At 41.0% G+C, this 26,145-nt stretch overlaps 1 protein-coding gene across 1 annotated transcript in view; it reads left to right on the top strand.

Annotated features, from left to right (window-relative positions):
* NTSR1 (neurotensin receptor 1) overlaps positions 1-26,145 on the top strand; it is a 90,645-nt gene that overhangs the window by 38,589 nt on the left and 25,911 nt on the right. The window contains exon 2 of the mRNA XM_075845441.1: positions 18,613-18,814. Within this exon, the coding sequence (XP_075701556.1) occupies positions 18,613-18,814 (202 nt within the window). The remainder of the gene's footprint in view (positions 1-18,612; positions 18,815-26,145) is intronic.

Here is a 26,145-nt window from a genome sequence, read left to right as displayed (position 1 = left end):
ATAGGCTCAACTGTAGATGGTCCAGCTCTACTCTTAAAGACTTTGAACACCTAGGAACACGCATGTTCCAGGGAGACCATTTTCATAGGGTGTGTAAACTTTAGCATCCTGGTACATATGCATTGGTAATTTCAGAAGTCACTAGAGAGAGTTACCGTATCCAATCTATGTTGGACGATCCCGATATTATAAAACCTAATGTAACGATTCTTCCTAGATATTCAGCCCTTCTAAATAGTCTATCTGCCTAGAGGGACTCAAGCAATGCTATATATATTGACTTGCCATTGATGTATTGTAGGATGACAGCACAGATGTAATCTCTTAGATGAATTACGGGCACGCTTCACACAGTTGGAGATAATTTAGGACCTCCTGCCAGTGCTGGACCTTCATAAAATCTAATAAAAGGCTGTAGTTCGAAGGTGGGGGTAGGATGGGAGCAATAAGATGTAGGGTTGTCATACTCTTACTAAGATTATAATGTGACTACCATTAAGAACATTTTATGGGATTGGATTTATTAAAGGCGGTGATTTTGGTGACTTTGCATCAGGGCTGAGGATTCCTATTGCCAATTGCGTTCAACCATCTGATGATAAAACCTATGGCTAGTCGACCTTTCTGCTTCATAGTCCTAGCAAAGATTGGTTATACTAGGCTAGTATAAACCAGTTAGAAGTATCCAGTGGTCTTATACTGGCCATACACCTTAGACTAAGGCTTTATTAACAAGGACCTATATAATTCAACGTGGCAGTTCAAATGGCCGTTGTTTCAAAGGAGCGTGTGAAGGATCCGTGAGAAAATAGGACATGTCCTATTTTTTCACGTTTCACACATCCCTCCATAGACTCTAGTCTATGGGGGACGCGTGGTATCGCATCCCGCAGAGCACGGATGCGCCGCGGATGAGAAAAACTGCAGTTTTTCACGTCCGAGATGCGCAACGCCCGAGTTAGTCTAGCCTAAAGCTGGGCAAAGTTAAATTGCTTTTTTTTTGGGGGGGGGGGGGGGGTAATTGGACCACGATCTATAGTGTATGGCTGGACAGCCCAATGGCAGACATCAAGGCGTAGAAGGATTGGGCATGTTAGATTTCAACATGCCCAACCCTCTGTTCCTCTGGGAGATAAGGGGCTGCCAGAGGCAGGGGTAGATACACCATATTGCAACCAGGGGCCCTGTAAGCAAGTGTTCTCGCCACCATTTTAAAAGTGGTTTTCCAAGATCTACGGCAGACAATCACGGCACTGCGGAGGAGACGGCATCAGATGGCTTCTATGGTCATGTGACCAGAAATCTCAGTGGACATGACATCACTACCCAGCAGATCAGCAGGCACTGGTCTGCAGCCGTGTATTCTATTTTTTCAGGACGAAGTATATTTAAAATATATTTATATTCCTTTGTCCAACACAGTCATAAGGCTCTCCAAAATTCACCCTGATCTCGGAATACCCCCTTTTGAGCAATAAGGGGTTCACATACTTTTCTAGCACAGAGGCTCTTTTCCATGAATGTGTTTAACCCTTCACTACTAATAGGCACCATTACATCCCAAAAAACTGGCACTGCCCCCAAATTCATAAGGAATCTATTTCTTCGGAATCAGGGACAAAAGGGACTGCGATACATTTTTGCCACAAAGTTGCATGGGTTAACGGACACAGTTGAACCCACCAATTCTGCGTAACATAAAAGGGGCTTCTAGTGTATCGGTGCCAGGTTTTCTTTAAGGACATTATTTGTGTATTTAATTTACTTTTTCCATCCCCAAATATAGAACCCTCTGTACCGCCCCCTCGTTCTTTCCCCTCTGGTCGCCGCTACCTTCTCCCTAATCACTCGCCATTGTGCCGTTTCAGATCTACCTATTATATGTGCGCTACCTGCAAATCGTTCCCTTGAATCTAATAAAAAAGGATAAATTGTAGCAATGAGCAAAGTGAATTGGGCGATTAATCCTGTAGGGTGGAGGAGAATGGGGGCGAGGGGGGCTGTGAAAGGAGCAGTAAAATGTATCAAACAGAATCAGCGGGATTTATTGTCTTGATAGAGAAAATTAAAAAGAACTCGACTTTTCCCCCAGCGCGGGTTGTACAGAGACAGTCAATAAAGGCACGCGGAATTCTGTGCAAATAGCGACCTTGTAAATGTTCAGAGAACTGAATGTCTGCTGAGAACATAAAGCCATTAAATCACACAAGTGGACGGAAGAGCGGAACAATATCCTACGTGCAGGTCATGCACAGGTTAAAATCGCTGGAAGAACAGGAAACCTGCAAATAAAGTATACACAGGATTTCCACCCCAGGATTACTTATTATTAGATACGACGTAACTCGCAGCAACCAAACAAAGATTTCCCGTCCTTCATATACACAAGACTGCAATATTAACAAAACTTGCATGTCTGAGCAGTTTGCATTCCTAGCTCCCTGGGTGCATGTGGGCTGTCATGTGGATGGGCTTACTTGAGTGGATGAGTGACTCCCACTTGTGTACTAATCCAAGCCAGCACAGAAGGCCTAGGGATGCAAATATGGGAGTAACATACACAAGATTGGACCTTCAAGAAGAGAGGGAGGACTGGATTTGTGTATATTTGTAGATGAGTGACTGGGTGACCAAAGACAGTCCTCCATAGCTTCCAAAATGGCTGACTATGCTGCAATTTCCTGTCTCCGGTTACAAAGAAGAGAAGAGTAACTCTGAAGCACAATCTACAGTTAGATCAAATAAAATACTGTGCAGCATATCAGAAACATTCGGAGAGGTGTCTAGTTCTGCTAGTTCAAATTTTGACCATAGCCCAAAAATTTGCATCTAAAATGCTGGGATACAACTAATTTTCATAATAGGGTCGTCGTATATGTATGCTTGTATGTAGGTGGATGACCAAAGACAGCCCTCCACAGCCTCCAAAACGGCTGACTCTAGTTAGAGAGAGAAGAGCAGCTCCGGAATACAATACTGATGTACTATCAAGTTAAATACGGTACAGACTAAGAACAGGAACCTTCAAGAAAACGTGGCTAGTTTGTTATCACTGTAGCCAAAAAATGGCATTTGCAGTGATAAAACCAATTTCCCTATAGTGACATCACCATACCTCCCAACCGTCCCAGATTCAGCGGGACAGTACCGGATTCTGGGCTATGTCCTGCTGTCAATTGTATATGCGTGAGGACGCAATTCTGAAGCAGAGAACCGTCAGCTCCATGCTTCGGAATTAGTTCAGAGCGTAGGAGCAGAGGGAACTCCTCCGCTCGTCGAGGACTCCCTGGTCACAGCACTACTTTAAGCGCTGTGCTCAGGAAAGCCCTTGATGTCACTGTCCATATATGGACAGTGCGTCAGTGGCTACTCCTTGAGCGGAATCCCCGGCCAGAGTCGGCAAGAGGGATTCCGCTCAAGGAGTAGCCACTGTCACAGTCCATATATGGACAGTGACATCAGGGCTTCTTCTAGGAGCGAAATCCCCGGCCTATGCTCTGGCTGGGGATTTCGCTCGTAGAGGGAGTCCCAATGGCGCTATCTACGGGGGGGGGGGGGGTTTATCTTCAAGGGGGATGTGGCACTATCTACATGGACACTGCGGCACTACGTAAGAGCACTATCTACAGGGGACACTGTGGCGCTATGTACATGGGCACTGTGTTACTATCTACAAGGGCACTGACACTGAGGGCATTATACTGTATGGGGCAGCTATGGGGGCATTATACTATGTTGGGGCATCTATTTGGTATTATACTGTGTAAGAGGCACTAAAGGAGCATGATATTGTGTGGGCTAAACCGGGTGTGTATGGGCGAGGATTGGGTGGGATAAGAGCCGTGGTTTAAAAAAATAAAATAATAATAATAATGCCGTGTGGGCGCGCCTCGCTCTTCCCTCTTTGTGATACTTGAAAGCTGGGAGGTATGCATCACATTTGTGTACTCTCATATGCAGGTGGGTGACTGGGTGACCAAAGACAGTCATCCATAGCCTGCAAAATGGCCAACAATGTTTTCCTTATGCCCCGCTAATATGTATAGGATACACCCACAGCCTACAGCATTTGAACAACAAATTATACATATGAACCCCCTCAGCGCACCCCTTAATGAATACAGACCACACATCAGACCCCCTATATATGGATATATACCCCAGCCATTTATATAGACCCCAGACCAGAACCCCCTATATAAAAGACCCCAGACCAGACTTCCCCATTATTTACTGACCCCAAACTACCCCTTTACAATCCAGGTGTTCAGCTAGTTACTTCTCCCCATTCCTGCACTTCCCTACGATACTGGGAGCCGCAGACAACATCCAGATGCTGCTCAGTACCCGGGAGGTTTGCTGGTTTTAATGAGGATCGGGGGATCTCCCTTTTTTCAGGAGCCTCCCAGACCTTCCCGGTGAGTTGGCAAGTAGGATTACTAGAATTTATCAAGCTACTCGTATGTATGATCAGTGTCTGCTTTAGGGTATGTTCACACGCAGTAGCAAAATACGTCTGAAAAGACGGAGCTGTTTTCGCCTGAAAACAGCTCCTGATTTTCAGACGTTTAACAACTCGCGTTTTTCGCGGCGTATTTTACGGACGTTATTGGAGTCAATGAAAAACCGCTCCAAAAACGTCCCAAGAAGTGACATGCACTTTGACGCGGGTGTATTTTTACGCGCCGTCTCTTGACAGCGACGTGTAAAATGACACTTCGTGGGAACAGAACATCGTAAAACCCATTGAAACCAAATGGTCAGATGTTTGTAGGCGTATTAGGGGCGTTTTTTCAGGCGTAATTCGAGGCGTAAAACTCCCGAATTACGTCTGAAACCACTGCGTGTGAACATACCCTTATTGTACAGGTACATGAAGCCGTGCTCACTTTAGCGCCCCCTGTTGACTTGCATAACGATGCGCAGAGAAAATTTTGGAAAGATTCAGCTTTAATTGTTCTGTGTCGTAAATAATCTGATCAGTAATTGGAGATGGTTTTAGTGGAAACTTCAATGTCAGAGGAATTTACTACCAGCTTCTGGTGCGGACACATAAATCCCCGATGTCTCCCGTAGTGCAGATTACAGCTCAAATTATTTTATGGGGGTAAATATAAAAAACATAAAAGCAATTTAGTGTCGGACAAGTAATGGGAAGAGGTTACAGCAGAGAAAAGGAGCCGTCTCTGCCTATTTTGATAATAGAGGTGATCACCCAGCTTTTCACAGAGCCAGACTGGCATATAAATCTGCATTGAGCTACATCCCCTAATCCTGTTGTTCTGCCTGTGTGTCAGTCTTCACTGTCATTCTGGAATTATATTCTTGAACCGGAAAGCTGAGAATGAACAGTGTTTTGGGATTTGGGGGCAGACAAAAATATTTATCAACTAATTAAATAATTTACTTTTAAAAAACAAAACAAAAAAAAACAAACAAACTTCTGCAGAGACTCATGTAATAGCCCTTTAAAAGAAAACGGAAAACAACAAGTCCCTAGGATTCTGTATAGGAGACCCCATGCCGGCTCCTAATTGTGGATCATGATGACTGTGCATCGGTCTAGGGTGCTATAATGCATGGAGATCAGTATATTTTATGGCATATCTTACGCTGTATGGAGTGAATAGTAATATCCTAATTACATCTCGCTGCTGTCATATAAGCTTCCGGCTCATTTACCATTAAAAAAAATTTCCTCTGCGTCTAATATCCAGTCTGCTACTCCAATCCCAGTTATAAGCTGCCGTGTTCTTCAGGAACGATCGATCATCATCATTAAGACGATCAGAATATAATAAGACTGGGGGCTTATGAGGCGGGACCACCACTGATGCCCAGAATGAAGGAGCGGGGCCGGTTTAAAATATAGGGATACATAGGGGATACCACCACTTACCCTACTGCCCATTTGCCGATCCTATCCAACCGTGAAGAGGTACATGTGGCCCGCTCTATTGCAGTATAAGGCCTCATTTACACGCTGATCCCGTGTTGGAATCCGCATAAATTTACACCTCTTATTGTTGTCGTGGTTTGAAAATCTGCATCACGGAAAAACGGAAGTAACATGGCACTTGATGTGGAATCCGCGGCAGAAATCCGAGGGTCAGCCTCGTCCAAATTTGTGATGGAAAAAGGAGGAGTTGTCTGAACAGACCCCTAGGGAGATTTTCACACGGCGCAAAAAATAAACGACGTGTCAAATATGCCGGCGTTTTTTGTGAAGCACATTTTAAAATACAGGCGTTTGACAGGTTTTTGTATGCGCTTTGTGTGCGCTTTTTGGCGCGTAATTAGGACTCCCATTAACTGCGGGAACATTTGACGTGTTTTAAAGAATTAACCTGATGCTTTTTTTTTTTTTTTTTTACACGCTTGCGTAAAACCGCATTGTATGTACTAACTGCGCACTTTACCATTGATTTTTAACGGGAAGTTTAATCAAGCGTTATTAGACATATTTTGGGGCGTAAAATGTGCCCAAATACACACCGTGTGAACAAGGCCTTAGAGAGCCGCTGGCTCGACTGTCTTCCTAGACTTGCCGCGGAGTCGCCTCCCCTATGTGTGGTTGAAAATAGGGGTCAGGTGGAGTCCGGGTCTGAGGCGTGATGTGAGCCCCCACCAAACGTATTGCCTAGGACCTTAATCCGGCCCTGTTAAGTGATATGGCACGCATTCATTTTAATGGAGTGTCAATAGAGCTACACGACCCATAGGGCTGAATTAACTTCTTGCTTCAGTGCCATATGGTACCTGGCACCAGGGGCACGTTCCATGGGTCTTTTGCCCATTGCGATCACTACATGTCATTGTACTGGTGTCCTCCACCTTTAGTGCCCTAAATATCTTCAGAGACTACAAGCACCCATGTACAGAAATATCCTAATAGTGCCAAAGGGCCATTGGTGTATGGAGAATTATGGGTTCATTATTCTTGGGTTTCCACCCATCTTTCCAAAATATCTCAGGAATTTAGATTGAAACCAAGAATCTATCACAGCATAACTAGGTATCAGGGGTGGACTGACCATTTGGGCATTAGGGCAACGTCAATGCCCAGACAGAGCCCACTGCCCCTAAATCAAGGCCTACTATGACTATTGTGGTAGGACTACTGTTTGGTGTCTTTGGATGTGGCAGAGAGACCTTTAGCTCCTTCAGGCACCGGGGTCTGGGTACAACGGATACCTGTGCACCTCCTGTAGCTACACCCCTCGCCCAGATCACTCAGTCTGCCCTTGCTCGATGACTAGCTGTGCTCTGTGGAAACGGGCTACGACTCCCAGCTGTAATGGCAACTTTGAGGGGTGTCACTCAGCTTTCCTAAAAACAGATAACCCGAAGAACTTAACAAAAGACGACGTCTCAAGGATTTTTAAATGACGGTCTCTAAGAATGAAAGTCAAGGTCCGTTCACATCTTAAGACACGGAGGCTGAAAAGAAATGTCACAACGGCATCCAGACATCAGCGGAGATGGGGAGAGAATGCAGGGGACGCGACTGTGGGGGCCCCGGCCATGTCCAGAAAACGTAGAAGAATCTTTTATAATACATTAGGAGACGGACTATGAAATCTTTGTCACACAGGACGACTCAGGAGACAGTCGTTTTATGTACTGCAGACCCAATGAGGGGTCTCTTACCCGGCGAGAATGGCATCACTTGTAATAAGCCGCAGTCCAGGGGGAGGTCTAATTAGCTGTGTGAGTGGCACGATAATATTGAATACAGAGAGATACGCAGTAATGGGTTTAACCCCTGTAGGGTTATCAGCCACAAAATGCACAGGCTAGATGCAAAATCTACAGACCTATTACAGCTGAGGGTTTGTTACAATTGTGTCCAGTCAAAAAAAAGTCCTTTGTGAGCAAAAGACATCATTCACACAAATCTCTCTCCTGTCTTGATATGTTACAATGTATCAGTGCAGGAAAAATGTATTTGTCTGGAGTCCGGACAGTTTTGCTCAGAGGATTGCCCAGACTGGATACAATTGTAGCAAACTCTCAGCTGTGAGAAATAGTCGGTCAGGATTGATTTTCAGCGATTAGAGCTAAACTGCAATACCAGACACAGCCCACAGACAGATGGAAAAAGATCAGACCTTTTGTTCTAGTCCTGAAAACCCATTCAGTGACAGCAAGCAGCAATCTTGAAAATGGTTTGGAATTGAAACAAAAAAAGTTTGTTTTTTTTGTTTGTCGCAGAAAGATTATACAGCTATTAGGTTTCATTTAAATTTCTGACATGAGATGGGTCCCCCATTGACCCACCAGAACAAAGACTTGTAAAGTAGAGCACAACCGATCGCTTTGTTTTGGTGATCAGTGGGCATATCAGAATATAGTTAAAGCGGTGGTCTGGTTTTCAAACATCCTGAGTTAATGCAGAGGGGTCCCCCATTCAAGACCCTCATATTAGTGGAGAGCAGAGTGTCTCTGGAGGACTTGTCCTGTCCTGCATCATACACAGCCCATTGATTTAAATGGACTCTGTGTAATTGTTAATTTCCCCTGTGGTGGTGCTGCAGGGAAAAGTAACACTTGTTGACGGGTTCCTACACAGATTACAGCGGATTACTGGGGGTCTAGTTTCTCAGAGGGATAGAACATTTCAAGTTGGTTTGGGAGTAGAGACTAAATGTTTGTGGGGTCGTCTGTCCGCCCCCCCACCCATCCACGAATTTGCGACTTTTCAGGGTTCGCCTCACTGCCCGGGGTCCATGTTCTTGGTGAGGAGCTCCGTATGCGCGAATATTATTCTATTTCCTCGCTGTCCACTCAATACGATCGCTTCTGCAGAACTCGCATTACTACATGTCACTGTGCAGGGGCACGTGTCCCTCTCGGCAGAATAATTTTTGCTCATTTCATTAAACATTTCAAGGAGATTAATTTGAAGTTAAGCTGCGATTATAAATTGTGCTCACACTCGAAACTGACTCAAAGCTCAAGAAAAGCAACGGCATCTCAAGTGAAGTGAACTATTCCTTGAAGTAATTAACAGAGAGCACAACATAAGAAATGGCAATTAAGCTAAATACAACCCGAGGATCGGCTGATCGACTTGGGTCCAGCTTTACATTTTCCCTGCAGCGGCCACTACAGGGGAAATGTAGTATTGCACGCAAACCATTTAAATAAATGATAGACCATGTAATACATGGACAGGCCAGGACTGCCGCCGCCGTGCTTTATAATCAGCTCTCCACTCTGACTCACAAAGCAGGGAACCCCCGCCCTCTATGACGACCATGTGCCCGAATAGCGAAAAGAGAGCATATTCCCAAATTTTTTGTAAAAAGTACGGTATATCCATTTATAGGAAAACCGGATGACTACCAATATGGATGCCATTATAACTCCTTAAAGTGGTTGTCCCCCAGCTTTTGCCAAATAGTCAATCAGCTTTCGCCAAGCCCTGAATGGCAAATTGGTCAAGGCACGTAGTGATATATCTCATGCTTTGTCTTGCGGTCAATTTGTAGCATCATATCAATAGATGCTGGCAAGCATACAGATGTGACCCTCCAGATCAAGTCTGCCCCGTCTTAAGAGGAGTTGTCGGTCGAACACTCGCACACCATTCCTCCCGGCTCCCCCATTACCACGCACGATCGCCTTGGCAGAGCGTATATGTTTATTTCAATAGGGATAGGGGAATCCGTTCCTGCCAGACCCCTCTGGCAGCAGTTTATCTTCCGTGGGAACAAAGGATCGGTCAGGTTGAAGCTCTGGAGGTGCAGATAACTTCCATGTAATGCTGTGTGTAACTCCTGATACATTGTAACGTCATCAGTCTAGTGCTGTGTGATAGAAGCCGTTTTCTAGATGCCTGCAGTGACAAGAATATCCTTCAATTTTTAGAAACCGTGACCGACAAGCGGCAGGAGGGCTCCGGGAGCGTCACATTACTGGAAGACAGACATTTGGTTAAAATGCTATAGTAATGAAGCCACATTAATAAATCCCCCAGAACATCTACTCATTGAAATATCAGGACGCCGCCGCTGGCTTGTAGAAATTGTCCTCATAACCCTTCTGCCCTATGCAGTCGGTACGCCACGTACTTGAGTCGGAGCTAGACGTCCTTTACTTCTTTGATGTGGCGACAAGGATTTGGATAATACGTTCTTAACTACAATGTCTATAAAATCAGCATTAAAATTCATGTGGCGTGAGGTGTACGATGAGGAGATTTACATTGTGTAATCTGGAGGTTATCAGCCAAGGGCGGCCACAGATATTAGGTGAACATTAAAAAGTAAGAAATAAGATTTTTTTTCCTTTATTTTAGTTTCTAAAATCAAAATACCTGGAATAAATGTTGGCAAAGTTGGATCGTTCATTAATTAGGATTTATTGTTGTTGGTGTTGTGGAGAACGAACGGTTGTGGAGACAAGAATGAGCGATTTTTGAACGCTGGGATTAATGTTTAAGTCGGCTAATGTTTTTTTAGTTAAATCCTCTATTGTACTCCAGAGCTGTATTCACAATTCTGCTTGATATTATTAGAAACAAACTTGTCAGATACACCGTATTGTTTTTCCTAAATCACATTCTTGAACAGAGTCTGGTGTTAAAATGTGCAGATGCTGAAAAAGCAGGGGATCCTGGGAGATTATAGCTCTGAAGCTGCAGGATTGTGAGAACAGCTCTGGAGTATAATACAGGGTTTAACTCAGGATCAGTATAAGATAAGTAACGTAATGTATGTACACAGCAGAATAGTAAGTACAGCTCTGGAGTATAATACAGGATGTAACTCAGGATCAGTACAGGATAAGTAATGTATGTACACAGTGACACCACCAGCAGAACAGTGAGTGCAGCTCTGGAGTATAATACAGAATGTAACTTTGTACATAGGATCAGTACAGGATAAGTAATGTATGTACAACGTTACATTCTATATTATACTCCAGAGCTGTACTCGCTATTCTGCTGGTGGAGTCACTGTGTACATACAATACTTATCCTGTACTGATCCTGAGTTACATTCTATATTATACTCCAGAGCTGTACTCGCTATTCTGCTGGTGGAGTCACTGTGTACATACATTACTTATCCTGTACAGATCCTGAGTTATATACTGTATTATACTCCAGAGCTGCACTCACTATTCTGCTGGTGGAGTCACTGTGTACATACATTACTTATCCTGTACTGATCCTGAGTTACATTCTATATTATACTCCAGAGCTGTACTCGCTATTCTGCTGGTGGAGTCACTGTGTACATACATTACTTATCCTGTACAGATCCTGAGTTATATACTGTATTATACTCCAGAGCTGCACTCACTATTCTACTGGTGGAGTCACGGTGTACATACATGACACGAGTTCAGTGCTGGAGTTTAATACAGAATGTAAAAACATTACTGATCCTAAGTTACATTCTGTATTATACTCCAGAGCTGAACTTACTATTCTGCTGGTGGACTCACAGTGTATATACATTACATTACTTATCCTGTACTGATCCTGAGTTACAAAGTGACATCACTGTCTATGTAGATTAATTCTATATATAAACAGGTCCCTTTGCAAGCAGCTTTCTGACACTATCCACTAATGGAACACTAGTCGTTACCAGAATACAAAGCTGTATGCAATAATGGGAGTGGTTGTCCATATGGAAAGTCGTTTCCACCAGTCAGAATCAATCACTGTAGACCGAACCACAATTTATGGACTAATTGTTAATAATTATCATTAGGTCTCTTGCCATCCATAATAATCAATCCATTCCTATCCAAAATGGTGGTGAAAAAATTCCAGTTTCATTTGGTTTCCTCTTGTTGACCATAGATAGACCCCCCCCCCCCGAGTTTGCCCTCTAATGATGTGTATGATGAATGTAGTGAATATAAAGTGCTGTACATATGGTGATGGGTCTATAAATAAGCCAAAACATCTGCACAAAGACACGGAGAAGCAAGCGGAGAAAGAAAAGACTGCATTAAGCTGATAGTCTCCTGTCTCCCCTCCTAATAAATGTGTATGTTTAGCAGCAAGACCCTGTCCTGTTCATCAGATAAATTCTCTGCGCATTCAGCACAGGCCGCGAAGAAAATCTGCTGTTTATTAATAGTCACAAACAAGCAATATAGAAATGTATAGGTTTATTGTTAACGTGAGTCCATAAATCCCAGCAGCAGGGGTTTAGATATAGAGGGTGCAGAGGTAGCAGTCGCACCCGGGCCCTGGAACCAAAACCCTCCGCCACATAAGAAAACATCCGTAATATAAAATGGCACAAGGTAGGGGAGCCCCCCCGACAGGTGGCACCACTTATTCCGAACTTTCTTATGCAGATCCAGTGGTGTCAGAGGACAGAGCAGAAGGGCTGGTGCTTTGTATTAATTTGTGTCGCCAGCTCTGTCAAGTACAGAGGGGAAGGAAATGAGGAGCTGGTGTACGGGTTCTGGGATTATAAAAGTTTTGGATAGGTAGAAAGTCTTTAAGCCCCACCGAGGCTCATCACAGGAACACCCCTGAACTGCCAGAAATACCCTTTTAATGGTTAATTTGCATTAACCCCGTCTATTTGTTATCTAAATCTGTGTGGAATATGTTGGGTCAAATACATGATGGACTTGGAAAAAACAACAAAGTTTGTTCTGGTGATAAAAAAAATTATTGTATACCATGTAGTAAAGGTGAATCACAACAATTACACATGAACACGAGTCATTCATCACCAAAACCACAAATATTTATATAAAAAAGCCCAGCTAAAGTAATCTTGGCTGAAACAATCCAAATATCTCATATCGTTTACAAAGCAGATTTATTAATGTGATGTCAGAGCAAAAACGATCACACGACTGATACATATACAGCACTACAGTACCCAGAATATAAATCCTATAATACTGCCCCTATGTACAAGAATATAACTACTATAATACTGCCCCCTATATACAAGAATATAACTACTATAATACTGCCCCCTATATACAGGAATATAACTACTATAATACTGCCCCTATATACAAGAATATAACTACTATAATACTGCCCCTATATACAAGAATATAACTACTATAATACTGCCCCCTATATACAAGAATATAACTACTATAATACTGCTCCTATATACAAGAATATAACTACTATAATACTGCCGCTATATACAAGAATATAACTACTATAATACTGCTCCTATATACAAGAATATAACTACTATAATACTGCTCCCTATATACAAGAATATAACTACTATAATACTGCTCCTATATACAAGAATATAACTAATATAATACTGCTCCTATATACAAGAATATAACTACTATAATACTGCCCCCTATATACAGGAATATAACTACTATAATACTGCCCCTATATACAAGAATATAACTACTATAATACTGCCCCTATATACAAGAATATAACTACTATAATACTGCCCCCTATATACAAGAATATAACTACTATAATACTGCACCCTATATACAAGAATATAACTACTATAATACTGCCCCTATATACAAGAATATAACTACTATAATACTGCCCCTATATACAAGAATATAACTATTATACTGCCCCCTATATACAAGAATATAACTACTATAATACTGCCCCTATATACAGTAATATAACTACTATAATACTGCCCCCTATATACAGTAATATAACTACTATAATACTGCCCCTATATACAAGAATATAACTACTATAATACTGCTCCTATATACAAGAATATAACCACTATAATACTGCCCCTATATACAAGAATATAACTACTATAATACTGCCCCTATATACAAGAATATAACTACTATAATACTGCTCCTATATACAAGAATATAACCACTATAATACTGCCCCGATATACAAGAATATAACTACTATAATACTGCCCCCTATATACAAGAATATAACTACTATAATACTGCCCCTATGTACAAGAATATAACTACTATAATACTGCCCCTATGTACAAGAATATAACTACTATAATACTGCCCCTATATACAAGAATATAACTACTATAATACTGCCCCTATATACAAGAATATAACTACTATAATACTGCTCCTATATACAATAATATAACTACTATAATACTGCTCCTTATATACAAGAATATAACTACTATAATACTGCCTCCTATATACAAGAATATAACTACTATAATACTGCCCCTATATACAAGACTATAACTACTATAATACTGCCTCCTATATACAAGAATATAACTACTATAATACTGCCCCTATATACAAGAATATAACTACTATAATACTGCCCCTATATACAAGAATATAACTACTATAATACTGCCCCTATATACAAGAATATAACTACTATAATACTGCTCCTATATACAAGAATATAACTACTATAACACTGCCCTTATATACAAGAATATAACTACTATAATACTGCTCCTATATACAAGAATATAACTGCTATAATACTGCCCCTATATACAAGAATATAACTACTATAATACTGCCCCTATATACAAGAATATAACTACTATAATACTGCTCCTATATACAAGAATATAACTACTATAACACTGCCCTTATATACAAGAATATAACTACTATAATACTGCTCCTATATACAAGAATATAACTACTATAACACTGCCCTTATATACAAGAATATAACTACTATAATACTGCTCCTATATACAAGAATATAACTACTATAATACTGCCCCTATATACAAGAATATAACTACTATAATACTGCCCCCTATATACAAGAATATAACTACTATAATACTGCTCCTATATACAAGAATATAACTACTATAATACTGCCCCTATATACAAGAATATAACTACTATAATACTGCCCCTGTGTATAAGAATTTCACAGTGTCATCTGCGGTTTTACATAGGACTTCCCTTACAGCTTAATTCTATGTGATTGGATCATTTGTTAAGTAGAGATGTAGCAGAGCTGAATGGGTTATCCATCTTTCCATTATCTGGATTTAATTCCTTAAAAAGCAGTAGTGTCACCCAGTGGATACAGAAATCCCTCCCAAACATCATGAGCTGGGAATCTTTCATCTGATCCTCTGAAGAGAACAAAACAGGTTATTATAACCTAGGCAGTACATAGAAGGGATCCTGCAGGGAAAACTCCTTTCTTCTCCAAACACACGCTGAACGCTCACAGTACCACCTCCAACCAACACTATTGATCTGAGCGAGTCTGGCTGTTTGTTTAGGCTCTCGAACTAAATCAAAATGTTCTAAGAAAACAGGATTTCATTACGGATAAGGAAAGCTGGAGGTTTGAAATCTAAGCAAAAGCACAGAATGGGGGGCATGTAATGGGAGGGGGGCTCCTGATAAGTGACTGAAGGGAGTTGGGACTTAGTTTACAATGTTTGAGAATTGTACAAATAGAAATTCCTTTCCCAAAAAAATAATAAAAGATTGTTTTATGACAGCCTGTGCTTGTTGCTCCATAGACAGACTACAGGCTGCCATAAATGGAAGCCTACAATCTGCTGATGGATTCTCAGTGGTTATGTGAATTCCCGTGAGCTTATTATAGCAACGCTCATGTCGGTTTAAGGAGTTATTCCTAAAAAAAAAATATAAGTATACATTAGGGAACTACTATTTATGCAATTCTCTAATGTGTAAGTGATGATCACCAATGGTTAACCTACACATTACATTACAAACAGAGATTATAAGGTTAGGGTCATAAAACTGGTAACATCGCTGCTTTTGGGCCAGGTTCACACCCTGCGTAAATGAGGAGCCGAAAAATCGCTCCGAAATTTATCTGCGGCGCGTTTTTTTAATCCACAGCATGTCAATTGTATTTGCGTAATCGCTGCCTTTTAGTTGCGGGTTTTCCCCATTGAATTCAATTGGGAGGTAAAACCTGCAACAAATAGAAGATTTTGCGATTTTTATCTTCTACTTACCCAGAATTCTATACTTCTTCGTCCACTCCGGCCTCCAGGGATGACTTTTTATTTGATGTAACCGCTGCAGCCAATCACAGGCTTCAGCGGTCACTTGGGATGAAACGTCATACCAGGGCTTCAGAACATCAGAGGGACGCGTCACCATCGTAAGTATCCATTTTTTTTTTTCCATTGGAGGATTTCCGCAGCGGACGTTCTGGCAGAAAAACTGTACAACAATTTAGAGCGGTTTTTCGGCCAGAATTCCCTGCGGCCGCCAGGGCGGATATGCCGTGTACTTTTACGCAATGTATCCCTGTGTGAACATTCTCTAGCGCTCCAGAAATACTAGAAGGCACCTCATCGTATTAAACCCTTCGCGCACCCGGACACGCTAATATGTCCGGGTGCGGGGGGCAAGGTTTGGAGCGTGCGGGTGTCGGCTGTATTTTAAAGCGAACACCTGGGACTAACAGCCGGGAGCTGCGATGGCGTTGTTCCTGGCTGTTTAATCCCTCAAATGCTGCGGTCAATCGCGACAGCAACATCTGAGCCGTTGAAAAGAGGGGGGCTGCCCCCTCTGACATCTCATCCCCCCCGCAGTGAGATCGGGGGGTGACGACGGTTGTTATGGCAACCCAGGGCTGCCTTCACTGTCTCTGCTAAGCCCTGCTTGACGCCTGTAAAAATGACAATATACTGCGATACGTTAAATGTAAAAAATAAAAAGTTAACAAAATTGTCATCCGTAAAAGTCTGAACTAATACAATATAGCATTATTTAATGCACACGGTGAACGATGTAAAAAGTAAAAACGCCAAAGTTGCTGTTTTTTTGGTCAAATTATGTCTAAAAAAGAAAAAAAGAAAAAAAAGAAGAAAAGATCAAAAAAGGTTCTACGTGCCGAAAAAACGGTACCAATAAAAACTACAGCTCGTCCCGCAAAAAATAAGTTATGGCTCTCAAAATGCGGCAAAACAAACTTTTTGTTAAAAAAAAAAAAAAAGAAGTTTTATCATCAAATAAGGTAGTAAAATATAAAAAAAACCTATATACATTTGGTATCACCATATTCGTATTGAGCCACGCAATAAAGATAAGTTGTCATTTTTATCGCACGGTGAAAGCCGTAAAATCAAAACCCATAAAACAATTGAGGAATTGCAGTTTTTTTTCAACTTCAGCCCGCAAAGAATTAGCAATAGGGGATGAGGAGGCCAAATGGGTTGTGGAGGTTACCCCTCAAGAGGAGAGGAATGGTACAGATTTTGCATCAATGTCAGTCTGGTGCTAGAGAAAGGCTCTACTATTTTAGTTATTTTTTGATTTTGCATCAGGAGCTTTAGGCTGGGTTCACACGACCACATTAACGTCCGTAATGGACGGACGTATTTCGGCCGGAAGTCCCGGACCGAACACAGTGCAGGGAGCCGGGCTCCTAGCATCATACTTATGTACGATGCTAGGAGTCCCTGCCTCGCTGCCGGACAACTGTCCCGTACTGTAATCATGTTTTCAGTACGGGACAGTAGTTCCACGGAGAGGCAGGGACTCCTAGCGTCGTACATAACTATGATGCTAGGAGCCCGGCTCCCTGCACGGAGTTCGGTCCGGGACTTCCGGCCGAAATACGTCCGTCCATTACGGACGTTAATGTGCTCGTGTGAACCCAGCCTGAAGCTACACCTTCCGGGTCACCTATTTAGTTTTGAGTGAAATTGCAATGACTGCCACTGACCCCTCTCTCCCCCACTCAGGGATTTCTTCATATTGTCTGCAAAAACGAACCAAATTTCCATCATATTTAATTAACATTTCTATAAACCAATTAACCCGGCAGCAATTACCAGTGAAGTGAGGTCTCTCTTGAAGTAGTCGCGCACAAGTCTGGCCTACTAATAATCCGAGAGGCATAAACCAACCGGCGTCCCGTGATGGATCGTCCACTATTTTTCTATTTAATTAACCAAATACCGGCCATTTGTCTCCATTAACTTGTGACATTAATTTCACATGATCATCTGTCCCCATCTGGCCGCTGGATTAATACACTAAGTTTATAATATCAGCTTGGGTTGCTATAATGAAAGATTTGGTACGTGTATTGTGTCGTGGGGAAGGCAGGGTCATCTGCCACTAGGTGGCCCCGTAAAAATAATCAACTGTACAGGGCCTAAGTAGTAGTGCCATACATGACTTAATACCACCATAGAGTGGCCGAATAACAGCTCCAAACATAATATCAATTGTACATCCGTTTTATAGCACTATTAGATTATTTTAAGATTCATGGTGGTCACAGGCCTCGAGTGCCAGTCATTCAGTGGCGCCCCCTTCAGCAGGGGTGGCAGAAATACACGGTGCAACCGCACGCACCAAAGGATGACCACGTCGGAGCTTCCATAAGGGTAGATTGAAAGTGACAACCATTTTTCTAAAGCAGAAATGTGCTCAAAACCATTGTCGCTTTCCTTCCCCCACTCGGCAGCTCCTACAAAAAATATTAGTCAGCAGGGGGCGATAATGAGCACAGGAAAGGCGGCGCCCGCCAGAGTAGAGAAAATAGGAAACCTGTGCTCCATCCTGAGGCATGATGGGAGGGAGGGATGATGAGGCATTTAACATGGTGGGGTGATTCCATTGTGGATTGGTTCCTGAACATCTTCTGACCACTAGTCTTACTACTTCCTGTCTTCTTTCTTCTAGGTTAACACCTTCCTTTCCTTCGTGTTTCCTATGGTTGTTATTTCCGTCCTAAACACCATCATAGCCAACCAGCTAATCATCATGGTAAAGCAGGCGCATCAGGAAAACCAAGTGTGCACCATCGGTGGCCAGCAGACCGTCCTCAGCATGTCCATGGAACCGAGCCGCATACAGTCCCTGAAGCATGGCGTCCGAGTCCTGCGTATGTACTTTATATTCTTTTACCTTAAAATATTTTCGTTTCTATGCCCACTGATTGATTAATAAGAAAGTGCACCCCTAGAATTATGGGAGAAGGTTGGGTCAACATGGAGACCTTAAGCCAAGGATATCTAATGTCACAGCACTACTGATGTGGAACCCACCATAGATCCGTTCATTATGTGACAACCATCAGTTTATCCGCATTCATTGCAAAACATACTTGGTGTCTCGATTTCTCGCAATTTTCAAGATCTCTACTTGCGGTCATTGAATGGTAAAGCCTGTCCTGATCATGTCACATAATGTATCGGAGCATAAAGACAGGACAGAGTTTTAGCCTCCTAAATTATTCCCATATCAGGCATTTATGGCATATCCGGTGCATATACCATAAATGCCCGATAGGTGGGGATCTGTATCGGGTGAAGAGCCAGTAGATGCTTTTCTCCATTGAATTCAGTGAATTGTACCATGTAATACCAGGAAAGAGAACCCGAAGAAGTGGTGCAGCCATTGCTACTTGTAAAAAGAGCGCCACCAAATTGTTTTAGGTTCAGGATTAACTGGTTTGGAGAGAATTCGAACATTGTTCCAACACTGGTCCATGATACCATGGATCATGTCTGTCCGCACCAATGGTAAAGGTCGTATATAAGGTTTCATTCATCCTAGTCAAGGACTCTAGTAGTAGTAATAGTTAGAATCAACTGGATTTGTTTTCTCAAAATCTTGAAGGTCTTACCTCATTCCCATACAAGTAAACCCTACGGGTAGTCTCATTCCCATACAAGTAGACCCCACGGGTAGTCTGACCCTGCAGTTATGCGTTATTCTAACCCCCTTCATCGTGAGGGAGGAGCAGGATCAATACTGATGGCACAATCAGACTACACAGTTTTTGGTTGTAGTCTGTAACCATGGAGACACATAGGTCTACATAGAAGCTGTATACACAAAACTATGCAAGAATTTTTGTAATCAAGCCTTTTTGCAAATTGCTTAAAAAACAAATTAGGGTATGTTCACACATAGTGGTTTCAGACGTAATTTGGGCATTTTAAACGCCTCGAATTACGCCTGAAAAAACGGCTCCATTACGCCTACAAACATCTGCCCATTGCTTTCAATAGGAATTATGATGTTCTGTTCCCACGAGCCTTTATTTTACACGTCGCTGTCAAAATACGGCGCGTAAAATGACGGCTCATCAAAAGAAGTGCAGCACACTTCTTGAGACGTTTTTGGAGCCGTTTTTCATAGACTATTGAAAACAGCTCCAAAAACGTCCGTGAAAAAAGCAGCGAAAACGAAGTGAAAAACGCGAGTGAACATACCCTTAGGTTGAAGAGTGTGTAGACTTTTGCAACGGTCAGTATGTTTACATGGTATAAAAAAAACAGAGTAAGCATAGGCTGATAATACAAATTCTATTCGACTAGTTGGATTCATACCCGATGGTGTGATGATCTGAGCCGGGCAAAAATTCTCATCTAATTCTATGAATAAAAAAACGAAAAATGAGAAAACATAAAATTCATAAACAAAAATTTAAAATTTAAAGCCGAGGAGGAATCTCAAGGGTAGAATTAAATAAACTCAATAATTTCGTCTTCCTTTGAAAATAAAAGGGAAAGATAAACAGCCGCAGTCTGGAATTATCTGCAGTGAAACAATGTAGCAAAATTAATTCTATCTAAACTGTAAGAAATTTGTACAAACAAAACAGAACGCAAAGACATTTGTCATCCGCCAGCGAGTACCCCAGGCCCGACTCTCATTAATTCTGCATTGTGGCGCACGGGAGACTTCAGCTTTGTTCTCTTCAAGGACTACAAATGCAGTTGCGTTAACTGGTTCCACAAAAGTCTGCTCCAACAGAGCGGATTACTGGAGGGAGTGAAGTCCTTCTGCAAATGTAACAAATGGTTTTCATTCCTTTAAATTGACAAGTAACTGAGAATCGTGGTCACCGACCAGCTCCAACGTAATATAGAAGACGCAGATAATGCATTGATAGAATGAGGTTTCCCATGAGCCATCGCAAAAAGTTTTATATAAAAAGGTCACAGGTTGTTGGTGATATGCGAGCTCGATATGGACCAGACTGGGGTATTGATGGTCAGGAGGGGAGAATTTCATAACAGCGATGATAATGAATGGGGCAGAGCTGATAAGATTTCCAGGAGTGTAGCCAAGGGGGGTTTGCGGGGCACATAAGGGTGCAAGAGAGGGTGCCAACGACCTATTTAGACACAGGGCAAGGGACGAGAAATAAAACCTTACTGGGGTGAAGAAAATCCTCATGAACAGGAGAGGGGTTGTCAAAATGAATACCTAGAATCTAGTTACTTACAACTCTGTAACTCAAGCGTCAAAATAAATTAATGTTCGAGAACCCAAGCGTCGGCGCGCCCTTGTCCGGCCACACCAAATGGCGAAGTGTCATTGTCCAATGAGATGTCAGTTTTCTAAAGTAAAGCAGTGGCATCAAATATTTGTAACCCATTGAGTTTTACATGCAAGTGTCATTGCTGTACCTTAAGTGTCAGTGTGCCAAATGTTAGGGTGTCACGGTTGTGTCACCTAAAGTATCAGTGTGTCATTGTCCTAGAATTCCATTTGTGTTCAAAAGTAAAAATGTCTTACATGGTATGTGACGTCGGAGGTATGGGCTGCCTTTCAGTGTAGGACGTCCGTACAGGAGACGCTAATACAGTACGACCGCCGCAGTTAATATATTACAGCGAAGTCTGGGATTCACTCCTGAAATGTTTCATATCTGATAACTGCGATTTCTGCGCTGACAGCCCAGAACTACAGCCGGGTCAGGAGCGCATATATAAAAGAGTAGGAGGATAGCGTGTATACACATAAAACATTCAGTATTTCTGTAAAATTACTAAAATATGTATGAACTTTAAATAGTGAAAGGCTGAGGGGAAACAATTCATGTTAGAACAATGTACAATGCACTTATTCTTATATTAACTATTCAGTTCTACCATATGCTTCATTCCAACACGAGTCCAGTTCACTAAAAGTGAAATGTTAAATCGTAGAAGTAAACCAAAATTCCAAACCATTTATTTTAAACACTCACTACTGCCCCCTATGTACAAGAAAATAACTACTATAATACTGCCTCCTATATACAATATAAATACTATAATACTGCCCCCTATGTACAAGAATATAACTACTATAATACTGCCCCTATATACAAGAATATAACTACTGTAATACTGCCCCCTATATACAAGAATATAACTACTATAATACTGCCCCCTATGTACTAGAATATAACTACTATAATGCTGCCTCCTATATACAAGAATATAACTACTATAATACTGCCCCTATATACAAGAATATAACTACTATAATACTGCCCCTATATACAAGAATATAACTACTATAATACTGCCCCCTATATACAAGAATATTACTACTATAATACTGCCTCCTATATACAAGAATATAACTACTATAATACTGCCCCCTATATACAAGAATATAACTATTATAATACTGCCCCTATATACAAGAATATAACTACTATAATACTGCCCCCTATATACAAGAATATAACTACTATAATACTGCCCCTATATACAAGAATATAACTACTATAATACTGCCCCTATATACAAGAATATAACTACTATAATACTGCCCCCTATATACAAGAATATAACTACTATAATACTGCCCCCTATGTACAAGAATATAACTACTATATTAATGCTCTTATATACAAGAATATAACTACTATAATACTGCCCCCTATATACAAGAATATAACTACTATAATACTGCCCCTATATACAAGAATATAACTACTATAATACTGCCCCTATATACAAGAATATAACTACTATAATACTGCCGCCTATATACAAGAATATAACTACTATAATACTGCCCCTATATACAAGAATATAACAACTATAATACTGCCCCCTATATACAATATAAATACTATAATACTGCTCCTATATACAAGAATAGAACTACTATAATACTGCCCCCTATATACAAGAATATAACTACTATAATACTGCCCCCTATATACAAGAATATAACTACTATAATACTGCCCCTATATACAAGAATATAACTACTATAATACTGCCCCCATTATACAATATAACTACCATAATACTGCCCCTATATACAAGAATATAACTACTATAATACTGCCCCCTATATACAATATAAATACTAAAACACTGCCCCCTATATACAAGAATATAACTGCCATAATACTGCCCCCTATATACAAGAATATAACTGCCATAATACTGCCCCCTATATACAAGAATATAACTGCTATAATACTGCCCCTAAATACAAGAATATAACTACTATAATACTGCCCCCTATATATAAGAATATAACTACTATAATACTGCCCCCTATATACAATATAAATACTATAATACTGCCCCCTATATACAAGAATATAACTGCCATAATACTGCCCCCTATATACAAGAATATAACTACTAGAATACTGCCCCTATATACAAGAATATAACTACTAGAATACTGCTCCTATATACAAGAATATAACAACTATAATACTGCCCCTATATACAAGAATATAACTACTATAATACTGCCCCCTATATACAAGAATATAACTACTATAATACTGCTCCTATATACAAGAATATAACTACTATAATACTGCTCCTATATACAAGAATATAACTACTGTAATACTGCCCCCTATATACAAGAATATAACTACTATAATACTGCCCCCCATGTACAAGTATATATCTACTATAATACTGCCTCCTATATACAAGAATATAACTACTATAATACTGCTCCTATATACAAGAATATAACTATTATAATACTGCCCCTATATACAAGAATATAACTACTATAATACTGCCCCCTATATACAAGAATATAACTACTATAATACTGCCCCCTATATACAAGAATATAACTACTACAATACTACACCTATATACAAGAATATAACTACTATAATACTGCCCCCTATATACAAGAATATAGCTACTACAATACTTCCCCCTATGAACAAGAATATAACTACTACAACACTTCCCCCTATGAACAAGAATATAACTACTACAATACTGCCCCCCATGTACAAGTATATATCTACTATGACACCGCCCTCTATGGGCACAATCTGTTTTGGGTCAATTATTGGCATTCCTTGCAGAAGCTCCTGAATCCGGACTGTATAATATGAAGGGGGGGGGGGGCATTACTCAGCACTGGGGCTCGGACACGTTGAGTACTGTTACATCTGATAAGTGATGTCACTTGTTTGAGCCTTCGATCTCGGTCATGCTGTGTAAATGTTGCAGCCTGATGGGCTGCCCTTATGTTTGCACCGGATAAGTCTCTGGTGTTTTCCTTCATCCATTCTTGGCATTTGATTTGAATTAAACGGGAGAGACGACAGAGAGATGAGAAGTCTTCTCGATCCTACAGTGAAGTTCAGGCTTCTGTAAACAGTGGTGTATCATAAGCTAACTGTTTATACAACGCTGTGATCGACCTTCACCAAAAGGTTTAAAATGACTAATCCGAGAGATCAGCCAGAAGACGCAATGTACCATCCGTTCTGCGTCGCGCACCTTCAAGGGTTTAGAATAAAAGTCCGTATTCGTGCCCAGACAGATTATCTACGGATATTACAATGTATCTATACAATGCAAGCAGTTATTCAGGAATACTAGTAAAGAAGTGAAGTGGTAACATTTATGGTCAGGCAGCTGCTGCAAGAGCCCATGCAATAATGTTATGTAGAGCAGATAGACAATATAAGGGTGTAAAATCCATCAAATGACGAAGCTTAACTTTAGGTATTGGATAAAATTGTGGGTGTTTATCTTAAAGATATTCACCCTGTTTTCCCTTAAGAGGTATAAAGACTACTGCAAACAATATTCCATTGCTCCAATACAGCCAGAAAAATAAAATGAAATAGCATTGCAAAGAAAAAAAAAAGCGTGTCCTACTTTTTAAATGCACACAGCTGCTATGCGGACCGGTGTGTCTTCAAAGTAACTGAATGAGCAGACTTTTTTTGCAGTCACCCCTTCCGCCCCCTCCCCTTGATAACCTGCAGACGGAAAGGAGTAACAACTGCAGAATCAGGACTACACAGGGATATTAAGAAAAAAAACAACCCCCCCCGCCCCTTAAAAAACAACATTGCTGTCACTTTTGTCTATGGCCGTGCCTGGTATTGCAGCTCAACCCCGTTCCCCTGAATATGGCAATAGCAGACGGCACATTAACTAAAGTAGCATCATTTATGTAAAAGTAGCAGTCGTATTGTTTTTATCTCAAACTCTTGTAAAGACTGTACCCTACTGCCTAAGGCCCTGTTCACACGGAGTTGACACTTTGACGCGGAAACAACGTCGGAAAAAGCGCCACAAAACTTCCGAAAACGCCTCCTATTGGTTTCAATGGGAGGCGTTTTTTCCCCGCGAGACTGTTTTAAGAAAAAGAAGAGACATACCCCTATCTTCGGGTGTTTACGTCCCTGACCTTCGATTGATGTCAATGGGAGGTAAAGAAAGAGTTTTTCGCAAAAAACTTGGCAAACGGCGTGCAGGCAAAACATAATCTGCCTCAAAATTCCAGACGGAATTTTGAGGAATTTTCAGCCTACAAAAAACTGTGTGAACATACCCTTAAAGAGAACCTTTCACAAGTCCATGTGCAGCTGAGTGCCCAATGTAATAGGTACTGCTGCACAAACCGTGGGTCACTTTAAACTATGTTTCTAGCCTCCTCCGATATTTAGAGAGCGGTGCGGTTATACTTGGCACCAGATATGTAAATAACCCCCTGCACTGTCAATGGGGTGTTTCTTCCATTGTAAAGGGAAGGGGGGCGTGTTACTTATCGCTATGATACTGTCCAATCAGCTACAGACAGTGTCAGAGTGGTTTGTGCTGCGTGATCTCTCTCGCGAGATAAAACGGTCTTCTCGTCCTTGTCTGCCGAGAGCTGAAGAGAGAATGAGAGCTATGTATTCTTGTACATAGGGGGCAGTATTATAGTAGTTATATTCTTGTATATAGGGAGCAGTATTATAGTAGTTATATTCTTGTATGTAGGGAGCAGTATTATAGTAGTTATATTCTTGTATATAGGAGGCAGTATTATAGTAGTTATATTCTTGTATATAGGGAGCAGTATTATAGTAGTTATATTCTTGTATATAGGGAGCAGTATTATAGTAGTTATATTCTTGTATATAGGGAGCAGTATTATAGTAGTTATATTCTTGTATGTAGGGAGCAGTATTATAGTAGTTATATT

Source organism: Rhinoderma darwinii, chromosome 13, assembly GCF_050947455.1.
Source record: "Rhinoderma darwinii isolate aRhiDar2 chromosome 13, aRhiDar2.hap1, whole genome shotgun sequence".
Taxonomy (NCBI): domain Eukaryota; kingdom Metazoa; phylum Chordata; class Amphibia; order Anura; family Rhinodermatidae; genus Rhinoderma; species Rhinoderma darwinii.
The sequence above is the reverse complement of the archived record's forward strand: the minus strand, read 5'-3'. Positions and strand labels throughout refer to the sequence as shown.